This window comes from Diceros bicornis, chromosome 11 (assembly GCF_020826845.1).
Source record: "Diceros bicornis minor isolate mBicDic1 chromosome 11, mDicBic1.mat.cur, whole genome shotgun sequence".
NCBI lineage: Eukaryota > Metazoa > Chordata > Mammalia > Perissodactyla > Rhinocerotidae > Diceros > Diceros bicornis.
Window position 1 is genome coordinate 71830780 of NC_080750.1, and position 23753 is coordinate 71854532.

At 42.0% G+C, this 23753-nt stretch overlaps 1 protein-coding gene and 1 long non-coding RNA gene across 3 annotated transcripts in view; one reads left to right on the forward strand and one right to left on the reverse strand.

Annotated features, from left to right (window-relative positions):
* Positions 1 to 2585: 2585 nt before the first annotated feature.
* Positions 2586 to 11311, forward strand: LOC131411572 (uncharacterized). Its single transcript, XR_009221575.1, has 3 exons — positions 2586 to 2667; positions 3800 to 4115; positions 11182 to 11311. It is a non-coding gene; the product is annotated as an uncharacterized LOC131411572 (long non-coding RNA).
* XPO7 (exportin 7) overlaps positions 6199 to 23753 on the reverse strand; it is a 94509-nt gene continuing 76954 nt past the window's right edge. For both annotated transcript variants that reach the window (XM_058550581.1, XM_058550580.1), the window contains exons 17-28: positions 22924 to 22987; positions 22443 to 22551; positions 21387 to 21493; positions 18423 to 18511; positions 17554 to 17661; positions 14293 to 14375; positions 13825 to 14039; positions 13461 to 13599; positions 11235 to 11395; positions 9791 to 9889; positions 8829 to 8956; positions 6199 to 7793 (exon numbers count right to left, since the gene is read on the reverse strand). In XM_058550581.1, coding sequence (XP_058406564.1) covers positions 7700 to 7793; positions 8829 to 8956; positions 9791 to 9889; positions 11235 to 11395; positions 13461 to 13599; positions 13825 to 14039; positions 14293 to 14375; positions 17554 to 17661; positions 18423 to 18511; positions 21387 to 21493; positions 22443 to 22551; positions 22924 to 22987 — 1396 coding nt within the window. In that variant the 3' untranslated portion in view covers positions 6199 to 7699. The remainder of the gene's footprint in view (positions 7794 to 8828; positions 8957 to 9790; positions 9890 to 11234; positions 11396 to 13460; positions 13600 to 13824; positions 14040 to 14292; positions 14376 to 17553; positions 17662 to 18422; positions 18512 to 21386; positions 21494 to 22442; positions 22552 to 22923; positions 22988 to 23753) is intronic.

Consider the following 23753-nt stretch of genomic DNA (forward strand, 5'->3'; position numbering starts at 1 on the left):
AGGGTTGAGATTGATTTCTTTCCCCCAAGTGAATATCCAGTTCCTCTAGTATCCTTTTTGGAAAAGACTATTCTTTCTCTATTCAATTACCTTGGCATTTCTGTTGAAAATCAATTAACCATACATGTCTATTTCTGGACTTTATTCTGTTCCATTGATCTATCTGTCTACCCTAGTGCCAACACCACATTGTTTTGATTACTGTAGCATTATGGTAAATCTTGAAATCAGGTAATTGAGTCCTCCAACTCTGTTCTTCTATTTCAAAAATGTTTTGGCTATTCCAGATTCTTTGCATTTTCACATAGATTTTAGAATCAGCTTATCAGTTTCTACAAAAAAGCCTTTTGGGATTTTTACTGGGATTTCATTGAATGCACAGTTCAGTTTGGGGAGAGTTGACATCACAATTTTGGGTCATCCAATCCATGAACATGTTATAATCTCTCCATTTATTTAGATCTTTAATTTTCCTCAGCAATGTTTTATAGTGTGCAGGTCTGGCACATATCTTGTTAAATTTATTTCAACGTATTTCATGTTTTTGGATGCTACAGGAAATAGTATATATTTTAAAATTTCATCTAATAGTTTATTTTTAGTATATAGAAATACAGTTGCTTTTTGTATACTGACTTTGTATTCTGTGATTTTGCTAAATTCACTTATTAGTTCCAGTAGCTTTTTTGTACCACAAATCATGACATCTGTGCATAAAGACAGTTTTACTTCTTCCTTTTTGATCTGTGTGCCTTTTATTTCTTTTTTGTGCCTATAGGCATATCTCAGAGATATTGCGGGTTCAGTTCTAGACAACTGCAATAAAGTGAATATCATAATAAAGCAAGTCACACCAATTTTTGGTTTCCGAGTGCAGATAAAAGTTGTATTTACACTATAGTCTATTAAGTGTGCAATAGCATTATGTCTTAAAAAACAATGTACATACATTAAAAAATACTTTATTGCTAAAAAATGCTAACCATCATCTGAGCCTTCAGTGAGTTGAAATCTTTTTGCTGGTGGAGGGTCTTGTAAAAAATGCAGTTATCTGTGAAGCACAATACAATGCAGTGCAATAAAACAAGCTATGCCTGCATTTGCTCTGGTGAGGACCTCAGGTACAACGTGGAATGAAAATAGTAAGAATAGGCATCCTTTCCTTGTTCTTGATCTTATGGGAAACAGTCTTTCACCTTTAAGTATGCTGTTGGTGGTAGCTTTTTCATAGATGTCTTTTAACAGGTTAAGAATGTTTGTATTCCTAGTTTTCTGAGAATTTTTATCATAAATAGGTACTGAATTTTGTCATGTGTTATTTACCTATTGAGACAATCAGCTTTTTCTTTGTTTATATGGTGAATTACATTGATTTTTTTTGTGTTAAATCAACCTTGCATTCCTAGAATCAATCCCACTTAGTCATAATATACTATCCTTTTTATGTATTCTTGCATTTGAATCGCTTATATTTTGTTAAGGATTTTTGCATTACTGTTCATGAGGGATATCAGTCTAAAGAGTTGTTTTTTCTTTTAATGTGTTTGTCTGCTTTTGGTATCAAGGAAGTGCTTGTTTCATAAAGTAACTGGAAATTCTCTTTTATTTTCTGATTTTTTCGTGCATTCTCAGGTGCTCTGCCTGCAAGCACAGGGCAGTCTCCTTGGAGCACATTTCCATTCAGGCTCACCAAGCTCTCTGCCCTCATCCCCATACTGTCCCATGCTTCCTTTGCCTTGACTCCGTTGCTGCTCTATTCTGGACCCTGGGACTCCTACTAGAATCTTCTTTCATTTACTCTCCACATCCAACTGCGTCACAAAGTCCTGTTGATTCCAAACCACTCCCTTGGCCCCCTCCCCTATTTCTCAACTCTCTTCCCACAGCCCTTGTTTTGGTTCAAATCCTTATTACCCACTAGCTAGTGGGTAAACGAAGATTGGTCATCAGGCTGCTTTGCAAAGTGGCCGTTGCAAACTTACGGCTTTTAGGATCAAATCCCAACCTTTTGTGCCCCACTCCTCATCCTGACATGTATAGGGCTGCCCTCTCCCTCCAGCCAGGCTATTTTTGCAACTCCTAGAAAGGTCCAAGGCGTTTCATGCCACAGTGTTTCTGCACTGCCTGAGTGTTCTGCCCTGCCTTCCGATTCCGCTTGGGGGCTCCTCCTTCACACCCCCAGAGCAGGTGGGGTGCGCAGTCATCACCCTCTTCAGCCTGTGTGCCCCCTCGACCGAGTTCTTCCCAGCCAAAGACCCGGTCCTGGAACAGTGCCTCACGACTACCGCCGCGGACGAGGCCACCTGTGTGAGCTCGAACGTCTACCGGGCACCCGGCTCGGTGAGGGTCCGAGGGCCGCCGCAGGCCAATCCGGCCTTGCCCGACAAGAACGCTCCGACCACCACAGAGAAGCCGCACCCTTCTTCCAGCCGCCACACCGCAGGCCGGGCGGAGGCGGAGGCGGAGGCGCGGCGACGGAGCGAGCCCGTGTGCGCAGACGCGACGAGGACGGCAGGAACGCGCGGAACCACTTCCGGGGCGCGGCGGCTTGTCGGGGGAGTGCTGCCGGGGCGCGGGTGAACCCTTGTCCTCGTTCCTTTGCAGGGTCGGGGGAACGGTTCAGCTGCTTCTGCTCTTTTCTTTCTGGTAGAGGCGTATGGCAACGATGTGAGTTTCACCCGCCCAACCAGGCAGCCGGGGCGCTCTCTGCAGGGGTGTCACCCCAGTTAGGTCCAGCTGTCTCCACTCTCCCCACGCCCCAGAAACACGTCCTTTTCATTCCTCACGATCTTTGTCGTCCGGTCCCGGCTCATAAGGAGCACATTTTGGTTGCTGAGATGGGGAAGAAATGGGGTTAGGAATACCTCACATGAACGTGTGAGTAGGCCGTAAGACATAGGGACAGGAGGGGAGACCTGAGAGAGAGAGTGGGGCTCTCCCTTGGGTCTTGAGAAGGGGAGGTGGGCAGAAGGCATGGCGTTTAGACTGAGAAGAGAGGGTTCTGCAGACCGGGAAAAGGCACGAGGTGGGACGGGGAGCCAGCGAGGGCAGTGGCCACGTCTAGTTGAATGGCAGGCTGCAGCTGGTCGGTAAAGCTTTTAACTTGATTTGCTTTGTGACACGTGTCCCAGACTGCAGTGTTAAAGAGTGGAGAACTGGTTTTCTGATAAACAGAAATGATAATAGCCTGCTGTTCTTAAAATGAAAAGTGGTTTAATTTCCATTAATTTCCCAGTTGAATTAATTCAGCCTTGAGAGGATGCTGTCCCTTCATTATAATCAGTCTTGAAGAGCTGAGGAGAGAGGGCTTGGTTTTCTGACTCTGAGACTACTGCTCTTACATTCCCCCACCCTTTTACTATCAGACTCTGTATATGGCCCCTCTGAGCTTTACATAAAGCCAGATCTATTGTTCCACTAATCAGTTTTTATCCTGAGTTTGGTTGTCCTCCAGACCTTGAATCCAGACATGCATGGACTTGCTTAATTTGTTATCCGATAGCAGGGATTAGGAGATTCCCCATTTGTCACTTTTCATTCCTTTGTAGCCTAATAATGGGATGGTTTGGGCCATGTAGGTGATGCTGTATGCTTAAGTCTGAGTTGTCTGTCTTCATGGTTATCAAGGAGAATTTAAAATATAATTGTGTATGGTGCTTGTTAAGTACTGTTCACTGTTTTGGAGTCAGTTTGTACTGTTGAGGGATCTTACACAGAAAAGTGGCAATGAATTTGCCGTGCAAATGATGTTTTTTGCTTTTCTTTTGCGTTTCCTTTTCTGTTGCTGACTCTCAAAAAGGTGTCTGGCCTATAGTGGATGCTAAGTATTTGACAAATGAACACACAGCAGCAGTCAGGCTGTCCTGAAAACCATAGGGTTTGCTGAGGAAGAGGAATAATGTTCCAAGCTTGATTCCATTCTCCATTCTGATGATCTACTGTCTGGCAGCTGATTTGTTTAGTTGACCCATTGCTCCTGAAATACACCAAAGTGGCTCACTAGTGAATTCCACGGTATCTAAGAATCCCGATAGATGTAATGGACAAGCGACAGAGGCAAGAATCCTCTTAGACATTATCTAGCACCTAGCTGGCAGTTGTATTAATTGTGACTGGTGAGTACCTTATTATCTTTTCAAATTTATTTTTAAAATATTTAAAGAACTAGGCCTTTTAAACAGTTATAATATTTACATTTTTCAAGGCCTTGTCATCAGATTTATGGCTTTTGCAGGTTCCCTGTAATTATCTTTGCTTACTTTTTTGCTTTCGCACTTTGGCAGCATTATATGGCAACTTAGGTTAGTTTGTAGATCAGGCAAAAACCTTGGGTGGGCAGAGGGTTGGCTGGTGGCAAATAGGCTACAGAAAGGTGTTTTGGCTCTCTAGATTCAATTCATGTTACCCCATGATTAAGAATATTTTGGAAGGTGGTCTGTTTCTGCACTTGGTTGAAATTTCATAAGGTACTAGAACATCTGTCTACTTGGGGGAAAAAGAAACAAGTTCTTACGAGTAAGTTCATGTTTGCAGAATATAAAACTATTATTTCTTAGTGGGTTGTCACTGGTCATTAGAAAATTGACACTCAGCTTCAAGTCCTTTCTTCTTAAAATCTAAAAACCTGAAATTTGACCCTGGGCCAAAACCCTTCTTTCTTTGTCTGATTTATACTTGAGCGGGAATAGATAACCTTTATTTGGGCAGAGCCAACAAAACAGACACATACATACATAATGCAATTTAATAATCTGCAGTAAAGACTTTAGGTGTTTTGTCAACATAAGTTACAGTTTGTGTCAGGAAACACTGTCTAAAACCACTTGACACGGTGACCATAGTGCCCAGGATATTCTAGAAACCAATAAACTCATGTTTTAACTGAATACAACCTCCATATGATTTCCTGGGGAAAGCAAAGTTTAAAGATAAGTGGCTTTCACATTTTTTAGGTTGAATCATGTGAAATTGCTGATAATTAACCAGAAAAGGTGGCTTTTTTTGGGGTGCCCCCCTTATAACTGTCAATTAAGAAAGGAACAGCTTCACCGTTTAACAAGGCCCAAGTGGCTGTGGAAGACTGTAACTGTGGCATTTGGGCATGACTGGACTGCACTGAGGAGACCACCACCTCTGGTGAGTTTCTTGCCTCTGACATTGTTTTTGTGGAAGGGCAGGGAGGGGTCTGGGATTTTGCTGATCAGTCAGCATCTCAGGATAGTTGGAGGAGAGGGAGTTCTTCAAGTACCTGTGAGAAAGTTTTTTTGTCTTATTTACTACAGAATTAGAATTCAAGGTCACTGGAACATGTGACTGGAGTGTTTTGTGTAGTAATGATGCCTACCATTTTATATTTCTATTAGGCTTAGAGACACACGTGGCTAAGATGAATCAATTGTATTTGCCTTTGAAATAACTTGGGACCAAGAAGGTACCCTGAAGACCGAAACAGCAGACACAGGTAGCAGTACATCTAGATAAGGTGGACAAGAGTGGTGCTCTAGGGCCTGTGATTTACTGGACATAAGCACATCACAGTGTTCCTGACAGTAACTTCCCTTCCCTGGGTACTACACGGTAGAGGAATGACAGGTAGTCCCTGTTAACTAAATAGTGCTCTTCATTTGATAATTCTGGCCCACTGAGTCTGCAAAGTATGTTAAGGGATAACAATTATCCTTAAACTTGTCAAGGTCTAATGAATGAATCCCAGCCCACATTAGAGGAGCAGATGTCAGAATATTAACAAAACTGGACTTTCTGCAATTATTACTTCTCTGCTTGTTGCCATGTTATTACCTGAAAACTAGTAAAGAAGGAGAGTGGCTTCACTTTTATAGCTGTGGACAACAGCAAAAATACTTTGCAGACCTCACGGGCCAGAATTATCAAATGAAGAACACTACAGTTACCGGGGACTGCTGCTGATCCCCATACTATGTAGTACCTAGGTATAAGAGAACTTAATTGCCAGGAACATTGAAAAGTATTAAGATACATATTTTGTTGTCAACTAAACCAATCATACTTTTAAAAGAAATTGAGTCAGACTTAGTCCAATGAGAAACAAGCTAATTTGAAAAGGTTGAGGGATCCCTGTCATCCACTGGCTTTTAAGAATGGATGTTTCAAACATCTTCATGGTTTAGAGTGGGACATGTCCCTGCAGACACACTAGACTTGACTGCTGAAACCAGGTCAGTAGAAACCATTAAAGTTTATTGGCGGTCACAATGCTTACACTGTATGCGGCAAACACCCTTACAAGTCTATCCGCAACCTGATCACGCAAGGAAGGATTCACCACACAGTCGCCAGAGGAGAAGAAAAAAAAACGAACAGGCTTGTTTCTGGGGGTAGAGGAGAGAAAAAAATGTAAAACCTAATTGATGAGTGTCCCATGGGCAAGAGCTGAACTAGAGATGCGTACAACTAGCAGCAACAATTGTGGAAAAAGTACAAGGCAAATAGCTTTCTCCATTAATTTTCCTCTGTAGATTAATTTTTTTTATATTCAAAACATTTATTATGGTTTTCATTTTATAAAAATGTATATTTTTAAAGGGGTAGGAGAATGCTAAATACTTCATGCCAGGCAGACCTTGTTATTAAGAACCCCTCCACTGTAGTAACAACTTGCTCCAGTTCATACATTCACGAGTGCAGGGTACATATATAAATATCCACACGCACACCTCCACACACACTGCCTCAAGGGCTGGGGAAGACTAAAAGTTGTTGGCCACACGCAGTTGGGCCTCTGGTGGACTCATCCAAATTGCTCACCAGAATAGCAGTGGGCCGAACTCCTTCTCTCTGGTCTCCACCTTAACAGAGACCAAGAGCCCTAAATCATAGAGTTACATCCGACTTTTAAAAGCGAGAGGCATCTGTCTGGGGTTGAGGGTAAGCCAAGTGGGAAAAAGGATGAAGCCAAGAACACCAAACAGTTTTAGCTGGAGTTGTCTGTCACTGCAAGAGGCCAAGGGACCTAGGGCAGCATCTACGGCTGAAGGGGAGGGACGGTGCTCTGCATGGCTTAGAGTTCCTAATAACAAGGGTAATACAGTAACAGGAAGTGATAATTTTGGGGGCAAGGAAAGGGCAATAAGAAAAAATATACATTTGGAATTTTTACTTTTTTTTGCCTCTCTACACTGTGTCACTAAATATATCTCTGCACGTTCACACATCCTTGTCCAGTAAAGCTTCAGGCCACCATAATACACATTTTTTCCTCACTCGCATACACAACCCCTCACGTCAGCATTGGTGCACTAGACTCTGTAAAAATTTTTCAGTCACACTTTTTGTTTTTAAACTTGAGTCAATATAAACCTTGTTCAAAATGTTATGAAAAAATGTACATGTTTATACAAGGCAGGTTGTGGCAGGACACTGGGGGTTCTCCCCCCTTGGGTGGCCCCAGGAGGAGGGGGCTGGAGTCTCACACATTTGTGTCTCTATCTCCTCCCACCACCCTTCCTACCCAATCCCCCAAGAACCAGCAGCGCCCTGCCCCCTAGTGAGTGCACTCACACCCCTATTCCCTGGGGAAGTAGCTAGTTGACCATTGCCATTTTCCCCACACCCCTGGAGACGGAGCCAGGATCAGCCAGGCCCTCTCCCTTGTAATTGCTCGCCCCTCTGGGCCAGACCAAAGGGACGCTGCTCTGTACAGGTAGGGTCCAAGGAGGTGTCAGCTCATCATATCATTGCTATTCACGCCATAAGTGGAATTCTTCATCGAGTCGTTGACTTCTCGACGGAATGCAGACAGGTTCTGGGTGAACCTACAGAGAGGATGCATGTAGGTTGTGGGAATAGGGTGGAAGGGAAAGGTCTCTGCCTAAAATGCTTCTAGCAGACAAGTAGCTACTGAGAGACAGAATGTGTGAATTGATGGGTTCTGTTTCTAAGGTCAGTTAATCTCAGTCTTAAGACATTAAGGGAAAATTGGGCTAGTTTTGTGCTCCTTTTTACCTGACAACTTCATGGCAGGTCTCGAGATCTGGTCAAATCTGGGGCTTGAGGGCCACCTTGGGCTCATGGCAGCACAAAAGGAATCTTACTGACAGAGGTGGGAAGTAATCATCACAAAGTGAGGGCAGGAAGAGATTGAAGCTGTCTCATTTCTTATTGCCAAGAGACCTGTGGTATAGAGCTGTGCTGTCCAATATGGTAGCCACTAGCCACATATGGCTATTGAGCACTTGCACTGTGCCCAGTGCAACTAAGGAACTGAATCAAATTAAATTTAAAATTCAGTGCCCCAATCGCACCCTAATTAATTTAAAATGCCCTATTTTAAATTAACTAAAATTAAATAAAATTTAAAAATTAATTTAGAAAAGCCTGATATTCAATTCAGTTATTGAACAACTTCTAAGTATGTTTGGAACAACTTGAGTATGGGAATCTACTTTGTCAACTGTAAATTTTATGAAATCTAAATACAAATCAAGTACTTCCAATGAAAATTTAGCATCTGAATTGAGATGCCCTGTTAAGTGTAAAATACACAGGATCTTGAAGACTTAGTACAATGAAAAGAACGTTAAAATTCTCAATTTTTAAATATTAATTTAAAATATTGATAGGATAATATTTTGGATACACTGGGTTAAATAAAATGAATTTCGTCTGTTTCTTTTTACCTTTTTTAATGTGGTTACTAGAAAATTTAAAATTACTTATGTGGTTTGCTTTTCCACTGGACAGCACTGCTTTAGATGGCCACTAAAAGACTTTTAAGGAATTTCCCTTGTCTCAATGATTTGAAAAATAACAATTGCCTAGGATTTCTTTGCAGGACCCTCTACACTCACCTGTCTCTGTTTTTCGTAAGAAGATTTCGCTCAATGCCTTCCATCAGGTTTTCGAAACACAGATGCATAGCCTGCTGCTTCTCTGGTGGCTGGCTGTTCACGATACTGTTCCTTAGGTCAGAAAAATACTGTGGGGTAAGGAGTGAGAGAGGGTAAGAAGAGAAGATGGGGAAAGGCAGATTAGCCCTCCACAATCTGCAGGGTTGAAGGAATGTTCTTCTCCGAGAAGAAATGGAATATCTACTAAAATTGGATACCCTTTTTTGTGCAAGCAAGTACTTGTAAAATAATATATCTTTATCTTACTTAAAAATCAAGAATTTTAAATTTGTAGGGGCCAGCCCAGTGGCGCAAGCCGTTAAGTGCGCGCGTCCTGCTGCGGTGTCCCGGGGTTCGCCGGTTTGGATCCTGGGCGCGTACCGATGCACTGCTTGTCAAGCCATGCTGTGGCAGCATCCCATATGAAGTGGAGGAAGATGGGCATGGATGTTAGCCCACGGCCAGTCTTCCTCAGCAAAAAGAGGAGGATTGGCGGATGTTAGCTCAGGGCCGATCTTCCTCAAAAATAAATAAATAAATAAATTTGTAAACACTATAAGGGTCATCTGGTCCAGATTCTTCTTTTACAGGAATATGTCGACTTATTTATGTTTGTTTATGGCAGAGCTGGAACTAGAACTTAGGTCTTAGGTGCTCTGATCTCCAGGTATATTCTCTCCTTGTAACACTTCCTCATCCTTTACCTTTGTCTGAACTGCCACACGTGCTGACTTCTAACAGTTAAACGATGATGTGTTATTCGAAGCATAAAAAGGACAGGCTCAGAAATGGGCCATTTTCCCTCTGTTTCACCATTGTGGGGTGTTTCTGTAAGTATTTTTCACAGTGCCCTGGAAAATGATCACCAAATGCATGAGTACTCCTGCTTTTGGCTCTGGGCACCAGGGAGCTGGCTCTCTTACCTTCTCATTAAGTAGTATCAAGCCAAGTAGGGGTCGGGACATAGACCACTGGTTCCTACAGTCTTCAAAGATGATGATGTTCAGCACCGTTGACAGCATCTGGAAATGGAGAAGCTGAGGCAGTGACCTGGTTTGTGGCTACCCCAGATATAAGTACAGATTCCAAACAGAGTTTATTAGGTTGAAGGCTTTTTCTGTTTGGGGTAAAGCAGACAGTTTAGGAAGCTTCATTTTAATCTTCTATTACAAGATAAGTTTTTCTTCTAAGGTATTTCCTTTTCTGTTCTTTAAATCGGTTTGATAATTCACTTAAAAATGGACCTTTCCAGTTCACCCTGATTTTTGTGGGGAATGGGATGGGTCAAGCAAATGATTACAGTAGGCAAAATCACTTCGTACTCTATCTCCCAGGTGCTTGTCTCAGAGGAGATAGCTTTATAACATTTTGAGGATAGTGATGGGAATGTGAATTATTTCACTGTTTCTTTAGAGAACAATGTAGACAAAGATGAGACTGGTTAAAATATTATTGGCTAAAATCTAAATAATTCCACCAATCCCATTTCTTTGCCTATTTTTATCTAGTATATTTTTTGCAAATCTTATTGTTGAAAAGACGCGTACAAATAGAACGATGGCAAGCATGTGGTTTGATGTCTGTGTGGTCAGTTATTTCCTTTTGTCCTGCATTCTTATTCCCATTCTGGTGGGAAGCTTTACAGCTGGATACTGCTAACTCATGCCCCATTTATGGCAATGGGTGAGCAAAGTCACTGTCATGGAAGGGGGATAGTGCTCATGGGACAGGCCCAACGAAGGCACAGAGCTTGGTGTGACACTCAACAATTCACTACAGCCAAGACTTGGAAGCAACCCAAGTGTCCCTCAACTTATTGGATAAAGAAGATGTGGTGTGTGTACACACACACACACACACACACACACACACACACACACCATGGAATACTACTCAGCCATAAAAAAACACAAAATCGTCCCATTTGCAACAACATGGATGGACCTGGAGGGTATTATGTTGAGCGAAATACACCAGAAAGAGAAAGATAAACACTGCATGAAGATAAACCAACACATGGACAGACAGAACTGTTTGGTGGTTACCAGGGGCAAGGGGGGTGGGGGGGGTGAGCACAAGGGGTGGAGGGATGCATTTATATGGTGACTGAAAAACAATGATGTACAACAAAAATTTCACACACACACAAAAAAGAACAATTCAGCACCTGATTTTTTTCATATTTTCTATATCCAGTGATTACTCAGCAAACTCAAAATCCATTGCAATTTTAAGGTGTAAAATTTACCTTGGAGGCATTAACCTGGTGAGATGTTAGTCAGACTCATCTTGCTTCACCTCCCATCTCTTTCAGGTTCTTCCACTGTAGGACACCTCACACTGCCTCCTAACCCTCATGTTCCTTACCTGCTGGATCATCTCTGGATGCTGCTGCATAATATGCAGAAAGCGGTCACTCTCCTGGTTCAGGGGCGTCGTCCTCTTCTTGGTGCTACGTGACAGCTGCTTGAAGAGGTACGTCACAATGTGGTCCAGGCAGGAGCAGCAGCCTGTGCACACCATGGTATCTGGGACAAAGGAGGACAGGGGTGGAACAGAGCAGGAACAGGTGGAGTAGAGCGGCTGATGACTTGGGCAAACATGGATTGCCCTCAGCTGAGATCCCACAGAGGTACCCAGTCAGACTGGGAATTGTGGCCAGTTCAGCCAAGGCCACTGCTTGGGATGCTTCCTGTTAACTTCTCACCTTCATCATATAGCAAGGCCCAATTCTAAGTTGGAAAGTGAGTGTGTGATAATAGACAATATAAATAAATAAATATTGAAATTATTGACTCAGTGTGGTGTGGACGTATGTCTTCTGCCTAGTGGTTCAAGTTCAGCACGCTCTGCTTTGGTGGCCCAGGTTTGGTTCCTGGGTACAGAACTACACCACTCGTCTTTCACTAGCCATGCTGTGGCGGCAGCTCACATAGAAGAACCAGAAGGACCTACAACTAGAATATACAACTACGTATTGGGGCTTTGAGGAGAAAACAGAAAAGAGAGAGGAAGATTGGCAACAGATGTTAGCTCAGGGCAAATCTTGCCCAGCAAAAAAAAAAAAAAAAAGTTTACATATAGCAAGTACTTCTATTGTGTCAGATATTGTGCTAAGGACTTTATAGGTATTATCTTATTTATCCTCTTCACAACTCTAGGAGGCAGGTGTTCCATTTTATAAATGAGTAAATCAAAGTGTGAAGAGGTTATGTGACTCGCCTCAAGATCACACTGCTAATAACTGGAAGAGCTGTGATTAAAATCCAAGCAGTCTGAGTTGTGAGCCTATACTCTGAGTTACCTGGGTGATGTCAGTAAGCACAGCTTAACATAGCTATCAACATCTCGTTTGTTAGAGTGGGGTACTGTATTCTTTGTTTATCTCCAAAACATCTCGGAGGGATTATGGGGCAGGGAGCTGCAGACTCGTCTCTGCATTTTACCAAGGCGGCACTGCAGCACAGCCTGTGGAAAAAGCTCTGACTAGGTGAGGCACAGGCCAGAGCACTAACGGATGAACCCTTACAGAGTAAACCATTGTTTCCGTTTACATAGAGGCCCCTCTATTTTTGAGAAGCTATAAAACAGCCTTCCAAAGCATGGTCTGATACCTTGGCTAGACTGTCCTAGATATATGGCTATGCACTCCGCTGGAAGTAATGCATAAAAAAGAAGTGGCACAGAGGTGTGGACAACTCACCACAGCAGACAACCCAAAAGTCATTCTATGTGCATTTGCAATATGTCATGATTATTTTACAGCTGTCTTCCTATTTATGTTTTGCTCAGCCCAACATAAAAATGTATTTTATTCTCTGAACCCATACACACCTACTTTGATTGCTAGAAGGCAGCCTAGGAACAAAATGGTTGACAAGAACCAGCTGGAGTAGGATGGAAAAATTTACGGAGCTAGCTGAGCAAAGCCCTTCCACAGCTTCTACTGTCCTCAGGATAGACTCCAAACACCCTGATATGGCTTAAGGGCCCCCTTTGTGATCTCTAGATTTCTCCCGCCTATCTATCTAGCTTCACTTCATTCCTCTCCTCTTCTGCACGAGTGTGCCAGCCACCTGGATTTCCCAATGCTTTCTTGCCCCTGGGTGCTAGCACTTGTGGTTCCTACTGCTAGGAAGCCTCCTCCACTAACCTGATAAGGCCTGTTCAGCTTTCAGGTTTACACTTTGATACCAAGTCTTCCAGCCAGCTTTCCTTGACCCTACCTCCTCAAAACCAGGAGCTGAGGTATTCTTCCTGGGAGCTCCCACAGCACTTCGTACTCACCCCCACCATAGTGTGTAAGTAGGTAAGTGTGGTCAACAGGCTGTTGTCTGTTTCATCCACTAGATAAAAGGCTCCTAAAGGGCAGGGACTAGTGTTATTAATTACTGTATCCTTAGTGCCTAACACAGTGCCTGGTCCTTAGGAGGGGACCAGCAAGTATCTGCTGGATGAGAATGTACCCATGAGTTATGTACTCTGTTGTTAGGGCCAACTCCCCAAAGTAGTAATCATATTGGATATGGGGCAAGTATCTCCCTTTTTGTTTAGTTAAGTCGTAAAAAGAAACCAACCAACCCAGGGGCTTACCAAGTGCAGTAAGTCCTTCAGAAATGGAAGAGAGAATATACATGATGACATGAGGTTCCAGGCTTGCAATAAAGTTCATGTGGTCCTGGGTCAGGACTTCCAGTAGTGAATAATAAGACTGGCTGAGCTTGGGGTAATCCTGTGGGAGAAGAGGAGGATAAAAATCAGCTTCGGCGCTGTGTACCCCTGCATGCAAGGAGCAAGACCTTAAATAAAATAGCTTAGTTCCCTTCAGATGTGAAGACAAAAGACCTAGTTGGAGCTAGCTTATAGTTCTCAGAGAAACATTCAATCATGATCTCAGGGAAAAAAAAAGACAACAGGATGAGGGCCCTGGAGCCTGTCAATGAAGCTTAAGGCTTACCAGGAGATCACTGTGGGGAATAGAGAGGAGCAGCTTGATGAAGGTCTGTAGAGCATTGTCCAGGGCATCGTCTCCATAGAGACGGAAGACTCCAAAATTGACATAACTCCCACTGAGAGCAGCCTTTAGCATGGAGAAGCAGATGGAGATGCCCTTGAGCTTCAGTGCATACACCTGATCCTTTGGGACCTCTCCTAGTGTCAGGATGCGATTGCCTGAGTAGACATGTGATATATATATATTTATTCAACCACATTATAGTTGATAGTTTACACACCAACTCAACCCTCCTACTCCAAAGGCCCTCGGTGCCAGTTGGCACTGTAATACAAATGTTATGAGCAACACAGCATGCCTTGACAGTGCTGTCCCGGCCACTGCCAGGGCTAGCCTGAGATCCAGACGGCATACAGTATGGTGATGTAGCTGGAATTCACTTCCAGGGTTATGTTCCTCTAAAGAACCTACCATACATTGTTATCATCTTGCTGGTTTCTCTGAAGAGTAAGATGCCATTGGGGGAAGAAACATCAAACTGGAGTCGCTGGGATCTAACAGAGAGCACAGAAGGAGAAAAAGTCAGAGGCATGTTGCTGGAAGATTGCGGTACTTCAGGCTCTCATCTGAGTACCTCGGGTGATTCTTTTTGCACTAAGATGTGCAGATTACCTAGCCTAATGTGAAATAATCAAGTTAATCAAAGATATTTAACCACTGATACAGCTTATATCTTGAAGATCACCAAGCCAGATTCAAGTTCTGCTCAAACTGAAAATATTAAAAAAAATGAAGCAGCATCTATTTGGACAAGGGAAACAAAAGAAAAAATAAACAAGTGGGACTTCATCAGACTAAAGAGCTTCTGCAAGGCAAATGAAACCACGATCAAAATAAAAAGACAACCCACCAGCTGGGAGAAAATATTTGCAAATCATACATCTGACAAGGGGTTAATCTTGAACTCACACAACTGAACAACAAAAAAACAAACAACTCAATAAAAAAAGGGGCAGAGGATATGAACAGACATTTTTCCATGGAAGATACACAGATGGCCAATAGGCACCATGAAAAGATGTTCAACATCACTAATCATCAGGGAATGCAAATCAAAACTACACTAAGATATCATCTTACACCTCTCAGAATGGCTATAATCACCAAGACAAGAAATAACAAATGTTGGAGAGGTTGTGGAGAAAAGGGAACCCTCATTCACTGCTGGTGGGAATGCAAACTGGTGCAGCCTCTATGGAAAACAGTCTGGAGAGTTCTCAAAAAATTAAAAATAGAAATACCTTATGATCCAGCTATCCCACTACTGAGTATTTATCCAAAGAACCTGAAATCAACAATCTAAAGAGGCGTATGCACCCCTATGTTCACTGCAGCATTATTCACTATAGCCAAGAAGTGGAAGCAACCTAAGTGTCCCTCGACTGATGACTGGATAAAGAAGATGTGGTATATATATACAATAGACTACTACTCAGCCATAAAAAGACACAAAATCGTCTGATTTGCAACAACATGGATGGACCTGGAGGGTATTATGTTTAGTGAAATAAGCCAGACAGAGGAGACACACTGTATGATTTCACTCATACGTGGCAAATACACTAACACATGGACAGAGAGAACTGTTTGGTGGTTACCAGGGACAAGGGAGTTGGGGGGTGGGCACAAGCGGTGATGGGACGCATTTATATGGTGACTGACAAACAATAATGTACAACTAAAATTTCACAATGTTACAAACTACTATGACATCAATTAAAAAAAAGCAAAAAAAAAAAAAAGCAGCAGATAAAATTATTCTCTTAAAATTCTCAATTTTATTTGATTAGTATAGCTTGTACCACAGTCACTTCTTGGTAGTACTAACTCACAGCCCTTTGGACATGAATCTACATTTACCTTTATAGCTTCAGTGGCAGCTGAGGGAAGGATATAAGCATTGTTACCACTTTATCAGAAGAAAAGATGCAAAGGGACTTGGAATGCTACAACAGCAGTCAGGCAGGGAAGGCAGACATCTTAACCTGAGTTTTGAGTTCCTGAGTGTTTCCTAGACTAGAGCACTTCTTCGGTTTGCTCCACCTTTTAAGGAGCTTCACTGATCTAGTTGGTAAGGCCTCAAACCCAGGAGTCCTTCATGATTTTCTTTCCTTCCCTCCCCACACTGAACGCTTCAAGGTCTACCTCTATAATATGACTGAATCCATCCATGTCCTGTATGGTTCTTCTGCTTCCACTCTTGCCCCCAGAGTCCCATTCTTCATCTGGTGGCTAGACTGATACCTTTAAATCATCAATCCCTTGCTTGAAAGACTTCCTTCAGCAGCTTCCCACTGTAATGAGGATACATGCCCCTTCCCCACTGCTGCACTACGTCACTATACCATCCATCCTCTTGCCTGTCTGTCTCACTCACTGCCTGCCATGGCCTCCCCTCACTCACCACGCTCCAGTCAGTGGCATTTTTCTGTCTCAAGTCCCAGCAAGCTCATCCCATCTTAGGACTTTTTGCAGCTATCTTCTCAGTTTAGAACGCTCTTGCCCCTTCTCTTTGCAGGGCTATCAGAAACTTTCTCATTATTCAGATCCCAGCTTAAACATCACCTTCTCTGTCCCTCCTCTCCTTCAATTCCTCTCTGTTTTATTACCTTGTTTTGTTTTTTTCATAGCACTCACTACTGTCTGAAATGATCTTCCACACTTGTTTTACTGTCTGTCTTCCCCCAAGAATGTAACATCTAAGGGGGCAGAGGTTTTGTCTGGCACAACAGCTAGGAAAGTGCGTGGCAAAGAGATGCTCTCAAATGTCTATTTTATAAATGAATAACTCTTGATCATAAGCCTCATAGGAGGCTATAGCCTCTTTGAATACTACCCACCTCCTCACTAAGGTAGTCTTAAAAATGACTAACTCTCTCAGGAGTGCCATGAGAGGCAGATGCATAGACCTGAAATTCTAGTGAAATCAAAGTGCTGGATTTTTTTTTTCTCCATCTCTAAACTGTTGTGCAAATCTAAAATTTGGTATTTTGGAAATCTTGCTGTCTTTTTAAGTATATCTTTACTGATCCAGCTGTAATTTGCCAAAAACAAATACCTTTCTTTTTTTTTTTGCTGAGGAAGATTCGCCCTGAGCTAACATCTGTGCCAATCTCCCTCTACTTTGTATGTGGGTCACTGCCACAAGTGTGGATGACGAGTGGTGTAGGTCCACGCTAAGGATCCAAGCCCGTGAACCCGGGCTGCCGAAGTGGAGCACGCTGGACTTAACCACTACGCCCCGGGGCCAGCCCCAACAAATACCTTTCTTAAGAAAGAATATTCTTGTGTGTCCTGGCTCACCCTCCACTGTCTCTCTGGAATGTGAACTATGAAAGTGGTGGACACAGCACCATTACTGAATGTTAACTTTGATGTATCTGGGTGGGGAAATTAGAACCTTGGTCGCCAAATTCACTTCTCATAAGAATCTTGAGACTCTTTTTAAAGTGACCTCTTTCCTGCAAGCAGCTATGGCTTTCTGTGGTTGGGGACACCCTTCCTTCAAACAAAGACATACACACATGTACTTTCAGAGGTTTTCACATTCTGATAGCAGTGAATCTTAATATCTCCCACAATCTCCCCACAACACCAGACAGAACAAATTCTCTTAGGGCTTTCTCAGACAAAAGGGCAGTTGTGCCCTTTGAAAATCTTCTCCCTGCTTACCTGTTATGAACTAATTCAGCCATCAGCTTGAGCACAGGTGTGGTACAGGCTGGATCATGGTACCATAGCTCAATTGCCCGCTGGAGAATTGGCATGTAGGATGGATATCTGTAAATGAAAAGCTAAGGAGGAATTTCTGAATCCAGAAAGGTACAGAATTTTAAATAATTTCTCAGCACTGGCCAAGCACAGTGCTGAGAATTTGAACTATCAAATTATAGTTCTCTAATTTCCTGTCTCTTGCTTATTAGAGTCTTTCTAACCAGAAGGTGCTAAAGTGATTGTGTATCCTTTAACTTGTAATAGGCATCTAATAATACACTGTAATTTACATTATGCCTTTCTTCTGAAGAGTACAATGTATTTCATGTTATTTATCCTCTTACCTCATACACTTCTGTGATAGGATACGAATCAGCTATTTCCATTACATAACTATTGGAGAAACAGAGGCACTCAGATGTGAAATGATTTGTTCAGGATTATGAAGTCAGTAAGGTCAGACTTTCTAATTCCTAGTAAAGCTGTCTCTTTTTTAGTAGACTGAAATGTTTCTAAGTGTAGCAAAATTCACGTGCAACAGTTTCACAGTGGTATTGTTCCACAGGCATTTATATCTGGGACCCAAAAAGAAACTGGGAAACTAGCTCATTCATTTCCTAGTCTCAATTCCCAGAGCAGGCAACATTATATCATTACACTACTACGGAATGGCAGCTTACAAGATACAAGACAGGCCTTTTGGGCAACTCTTCACCTTCTTTGCCTTACCATTCCTTCCCTACCCCTCCTCCCCCGATGACCTCCATCACCCATTCATGCTCCAGTTAATGCTTGCTGTGGTACACTCCTAGTTTGCATTAGGATACATCCATTCAAACAGCATCATGAAGCTGGTCTTGGCATTGAAGGCGAAAGCTATCCCTCTCAGGTCTCTTACTAGGCCAACTAGAGTTCGCTGTAGTAGAAGGCAAAAATATGTTAAAATAGAATAAAAAGCACACCTATAACCACCTGATGGGGATCTCACATATCTGTAATCAAATTCTTTCTCCCATCATTCAAGAAATTCTCCTTCCCAAATATTCCTAATCAGTCTCTTCCACACTATTCCATACAATGGAATCTTTTCACTTTAAAAATTTTGGAAGCTTCTTATACTAAGAAAAAGGGATGGTTCCTGACCCATCACAGCAAAAATAGAGGCTGATAAAGTTTTAAGACATTACTGCGATAAATCATATGTTACAAAGTGGAAAAGCAAAAAAGCTCATTTTAGAGGTAGAAAAAAGAAAAAAGGCAAAAAAGTCCATCTAAGAAGAGGTGGAAGACCCATATATCCTAAAGGTCTGGTACCACACCTAATTATACAAAGATGCTAGCACCACAGCAACACAAATGCAGACCCTGCCAGGAGGAAGACAAAGTAGTCTACATGGTACCTGCCCCTTTGGTTGGGGTGTCTGGAAATAAGGCCGACATGTTGAACCTTGGAGCCATAAAGTACTACACTATACTTCTAGAGAAAAAGAAACTGAGGCCTAAAGAGGTCAACTAATTTGCCCATAGTCATGCTGCTGGGCGACAAGAGGGCCAGGATTAGGACTCAAAGCACCAAGACCCCAAATCCAATGCTCTCTTTCTCAATACAGTCTTTTCTTGTGGGCCCTGAACAGCAATAAGACTGCCCTTAAAAGCTAATATTCATCAGTAGGTTCAAGGAGGCAGCACATTTGGGTATCCTGACTCATTTGCCAAAAACAACTGTACTGGCGCCGGCCCGGTGGCATAGTGGTTAAGTGCGCACGCTCCGCTCTGGCGGCCCGAGGTTCGGATCCCAGGCGCGCACCAGCGCACCGCTTGTCAAGCCACCCTGTGGCGGCGTCCCATATAAAGTAGAGGAAGATGGGCACAGATGTTAGCCCAGGGCCAGTCTTCCGCAGCAAAAGGAGGAGGATTGGCGACAGATGTTAGCTCAGGGCTGATCTTCCTCACACACAAAAAAACAAACACAAACATAACTGTACTTCTGCTAACAGCCTGCTTTAAGCAAACAGTTCTATTCCTGAACTGACACCATAAGCTCACTGTTCAAGTCTAAGACATGGTCAAGCTGAAAGACTTGTTACATTGAGGCGTGACACAGATGTGGGTAATGCTTGTAGTTCAAACTAGGCCAAGGTGACTCTTTTTATTAATTTCATTTGCTTTGTATGGAACTAATGTGATGGGGAATAAGGGATGATATTCTCAGAGATCCCTCAATTATCCTTGATACTCGTTGATACGCTAGCCTAAGTTACCGATTCCACACTAACCTTAGCCTTGAATGGTATCCATCTCAGACCTAAACACTGGTATAAAGAGGAGAAAGAGTGGGACAAAGTGGTGTTGCTCTCTGATTTCCTGGCTGATTTGCAGATAGAAAACTAAGAGGCTTTCTAAAGATGAAAAAGGAGAGTTTTAGAATGTCAGGTAAAGCCTGGCATTTTGGGGGGCAATACCCTGGGTTATTTTGTGGCTCTATAATTCAGCCTCAGTATCATTACGAACATTGCAAAAAAGTCCTATGAATATTAATAGCCTAGTGTCTTCTGGTTAGGTACAGTGATCTATAGGTAAGGAGAGCAGGTGTGCGTGAAGTAAAAAGGTGAGGAAAGCAAAAACCAAGAAATGACAATTCTGGGTGCCAGAAATCAATAACTAAAGATAACTTTAAAATTCCACATATACGAAAATTCACAAACCCTTCTAAATGACTTGCGTGTCAAAGAAGAAATCTTCATAGAAATTAGAAAATACAAAGGACTGAATGATAATGAAAATGTTACATATTAAAACTTGAGGATTCTGGAGACCCGTTTCACAACAGTGTGAATACACTTAATGCTACTGAACTGTACACTTAAAAATGGTCGGGGGCCAGACCAGTGGTGTAGCGGTTAAGTTCGCGTGTTCTGCTTTGGTGGCTCAGGGTTCGCAGGTTCTAATCCCAGCACAGACTGTCGCACCACTCATCAAGCCACGCTGTGGCAGTGTCCCATAGAAAGTGGAGGAAGATGGGCACAGATGTTAGCTCAGAGCCAATCTTCCTCAGCAAAAAGAGAAAGATTGGCAATGGATGTTAGCTCAGGGCTAATCTTCCTCATCCCCCCAAAAAAAGAAAAAAAGATGAAGATGGTAAATTTTATGTTATGATTTTTTTACCACAATTAAAAAAAAAAAACTTGTGGAATAATATATCTAGAGGGACATTTATAGTTTTAAATGATTACATTAGGAAAGAAAAAGGGCTGAAAAGTAAAGAAGTTAGAACAACAGAATAACCCCAAGGATAATACATGAAAATAAATTAAGAGTAGAAATAAATGAAATAGAAAATACAAACAAAACAGAGCTAAAACAAAGCCCCCTCAAATTTTTTTTTTTACAATGACTAATAAAACTAACAAATCTCTGGAAGGACTGATCTAGGAAAAAAGAGAGAAAGCACTCGTAAGCAGTATTAAAAATAAAAAGGGGACAAACCTAAAGATACAATAGAGATGAAAAAGGCAATGAGAAAACATATAAAATAACTTTATGCTAATACATTTGAAAACTCAGACGAAAAATCCTAAGGGCTGCTTAAGAACACACTTTAACATAAAAATAGTTTATAAACCAAACTGGTTCTTTTATTTTAAAATCCAAGAGTCCAAGAGATTAAATAAAAAGCTAAATCAGTGGAAAACTCACGGATAAGCACTATTTTCTGCAGTGCTAGCTAATCTAATCTCTCTCAGGGATTGCCCTCAACCAGAAGCTGATCAATTAGTGGGTGAAGGACTCACCTTTGCCTCTTGCTCGTTGAAACTATTAGTGCTAAACATCTGGGCCACAGCCTCAAACGCTGCTGTGAGTGGTAGCATGAATTGCTCATACTGATCTTCATCCTCTCCTGGAAGGGAAACAATCCAGAGTGTGACCCCAATATAAAAAATTCAAAGCTGTATATGCATGGAAAATAAGATGGTATAAAGAAGAGCAGACCCAAGGATAATTCAAAGGGGTCCCTTTATTATCTCAATAGGTATTAGTAGTAATTTCAAAATAAAATGTATATATAGAAACAATTTTTAAACTAAAAAATGGCAGAAATCATCTAGTCCAGTGATGTCCAAATTTTTTTGATACTGAGCCACAATATTAGAGATTCATATAAGGTACTACATTATTTATTTTTCCTTAAGTGAGAACTACAGTCACTTGAGAAAAGACTGAGTCTGGTGTATGAGAACTAGATGAGACTCAAACTTGAATTAGGTGCTTGTGGAGGCTGCATTCACACTTCATTTTCAGTAATCTTGCGTAAACGCAGAAGGTTTTATAATGTCATTTTTGTAGGATTAAAATTAAATAGCTCAAAATTATGAGGATACATACCATTGAGCTTCAGTTATTAGTTGACCTCAAACTGCTAATATCACAACTTGAGCTAGAAAGGTGCTTACGCCCTCCTGGTTCATACATGCTAGTGAACCAGTAAAGACAGGTTGTGTTCACCGTCTCAAGTGAGTTGCACCTCAGTGTGTGTGTATGGAGGGTGGTTATCTGGCCAACAAGACGCATTTAGGAATCTCAATTGCCTTATTTTACAGAAGAGAAACATGAACAGAATTTTAAAACCACTGCATATCAGATGAAAACTTCAGACCATACTGTTATTCTTTTCCAGTTACAGGGACTGTGATAGCACGATCTGTTCTTGGTGAAATCACACTGTTATTTCAGATAGGTTTGCTGCTGTTGAAACAGCAGGAAAGACCTCCTCCACATCTAGCTTTCTATCTAGTGAAAACAGAACAATGCCAGATGACCTCATGAGCCTCTAGGATGTATTGCAGTACCTAAATCCACCATGAGGAGACGCCCAAGTGCCGTGTAGAAGGTAGTCCGACACCGCATGTCTGTCAGGTTGGACTGATTGTTTATACCCAAAAATGAAAAGTGCTCGCTCTAATGAAGAAAAGAAAACAAGTTACAAGGATAAAAACATGGGTTAGAGGCAGAATGCAAGCCAGTAACTTTAGAATTACTGAGCCCTTTCAAGCTAATGGTTACATGGTCATTCCTTAAGGGTATGGGGGAATTATAATTTTTTTTTATTATTGTTGTTGTTCCCTACAACTAATTTATCCTAGTATGAGCAACAGTAGGTGCTTCACCATAACTCAGATCACCTGGATCCCAAAGAGCAGCTCTGATGGCAGTAAGTGTGATCCGGCAGTGTGGTGGAGGGAGGGATCTGAACAGCCCCTCTGTACGTGGAGAAACGGTGTGAGGGGGCAGCTGGAGAGCAGAGCAGGATGAGGGGCTCAGAACACTCACCGTGTGATTGTTCAGCATGAACTGCACGGCACTAAGCTTCACTAGTTTCCTTACACTACTGTACGTAAAGACAAAGGAAGGAGGTCAAGGAAAGAGTGAGGAAAACTGAGAATCCTTTAATGCAGAATGAAACTTTCTAGGATAAAGAACAACTTCCTCCTTTCCTATAAATTCCATACCCAGATATCTTATCTTTCTTAACCATGTGCACTGCTAAATGGGAAAAAAATGTGTTCTAAGCAGTATCCAGCTGATCAATGAGAGAATACCAAACTCCTATCTGTAAGAAAATAAATAAAACCCAGCAGTTTCCCCCAAGAATCATGAACATCCTAGAGGAGCTTTTCTCAATGGGGTTTCTAAGAGAGAATTAAGCCCTAAAGCCCAGCCTAAGGTGTGTGGTGAATTAACTTCTCTCCTATGCATTTACAAGGGTACTACCTATGTATAATCTTTGGGAGAATTGAGAAAAAAGTCACTCAATTTTTATAGGGTTTACTTCTTTTGCAGACCCTGGTTGTGAAAGGCTGTCTTAGAGCAATTCAAACTTTAAGCATACGTAGTCCAAGTCAAGAGGAAGCACAGCCACTACCTTTATTGCAAGGCTTGTAATCAGGCTGCTTCTACCAATAGGCTGATAGACGGTGAAGATGGACTTTGCTGCCACTGATGATGCTAAAACCTTGAGTGTGTCCTATCAGACAGATCTGTCAGGTATTTCTAGATCTTAGAGGCAGCCAGGGATAAATCTGTAATAAATTATTAGCTTGTGGGTTGCCTCATTTTTTGGGTCCGAAATTATTCCTGGATTCTGTGTGGGTATTGCCTTT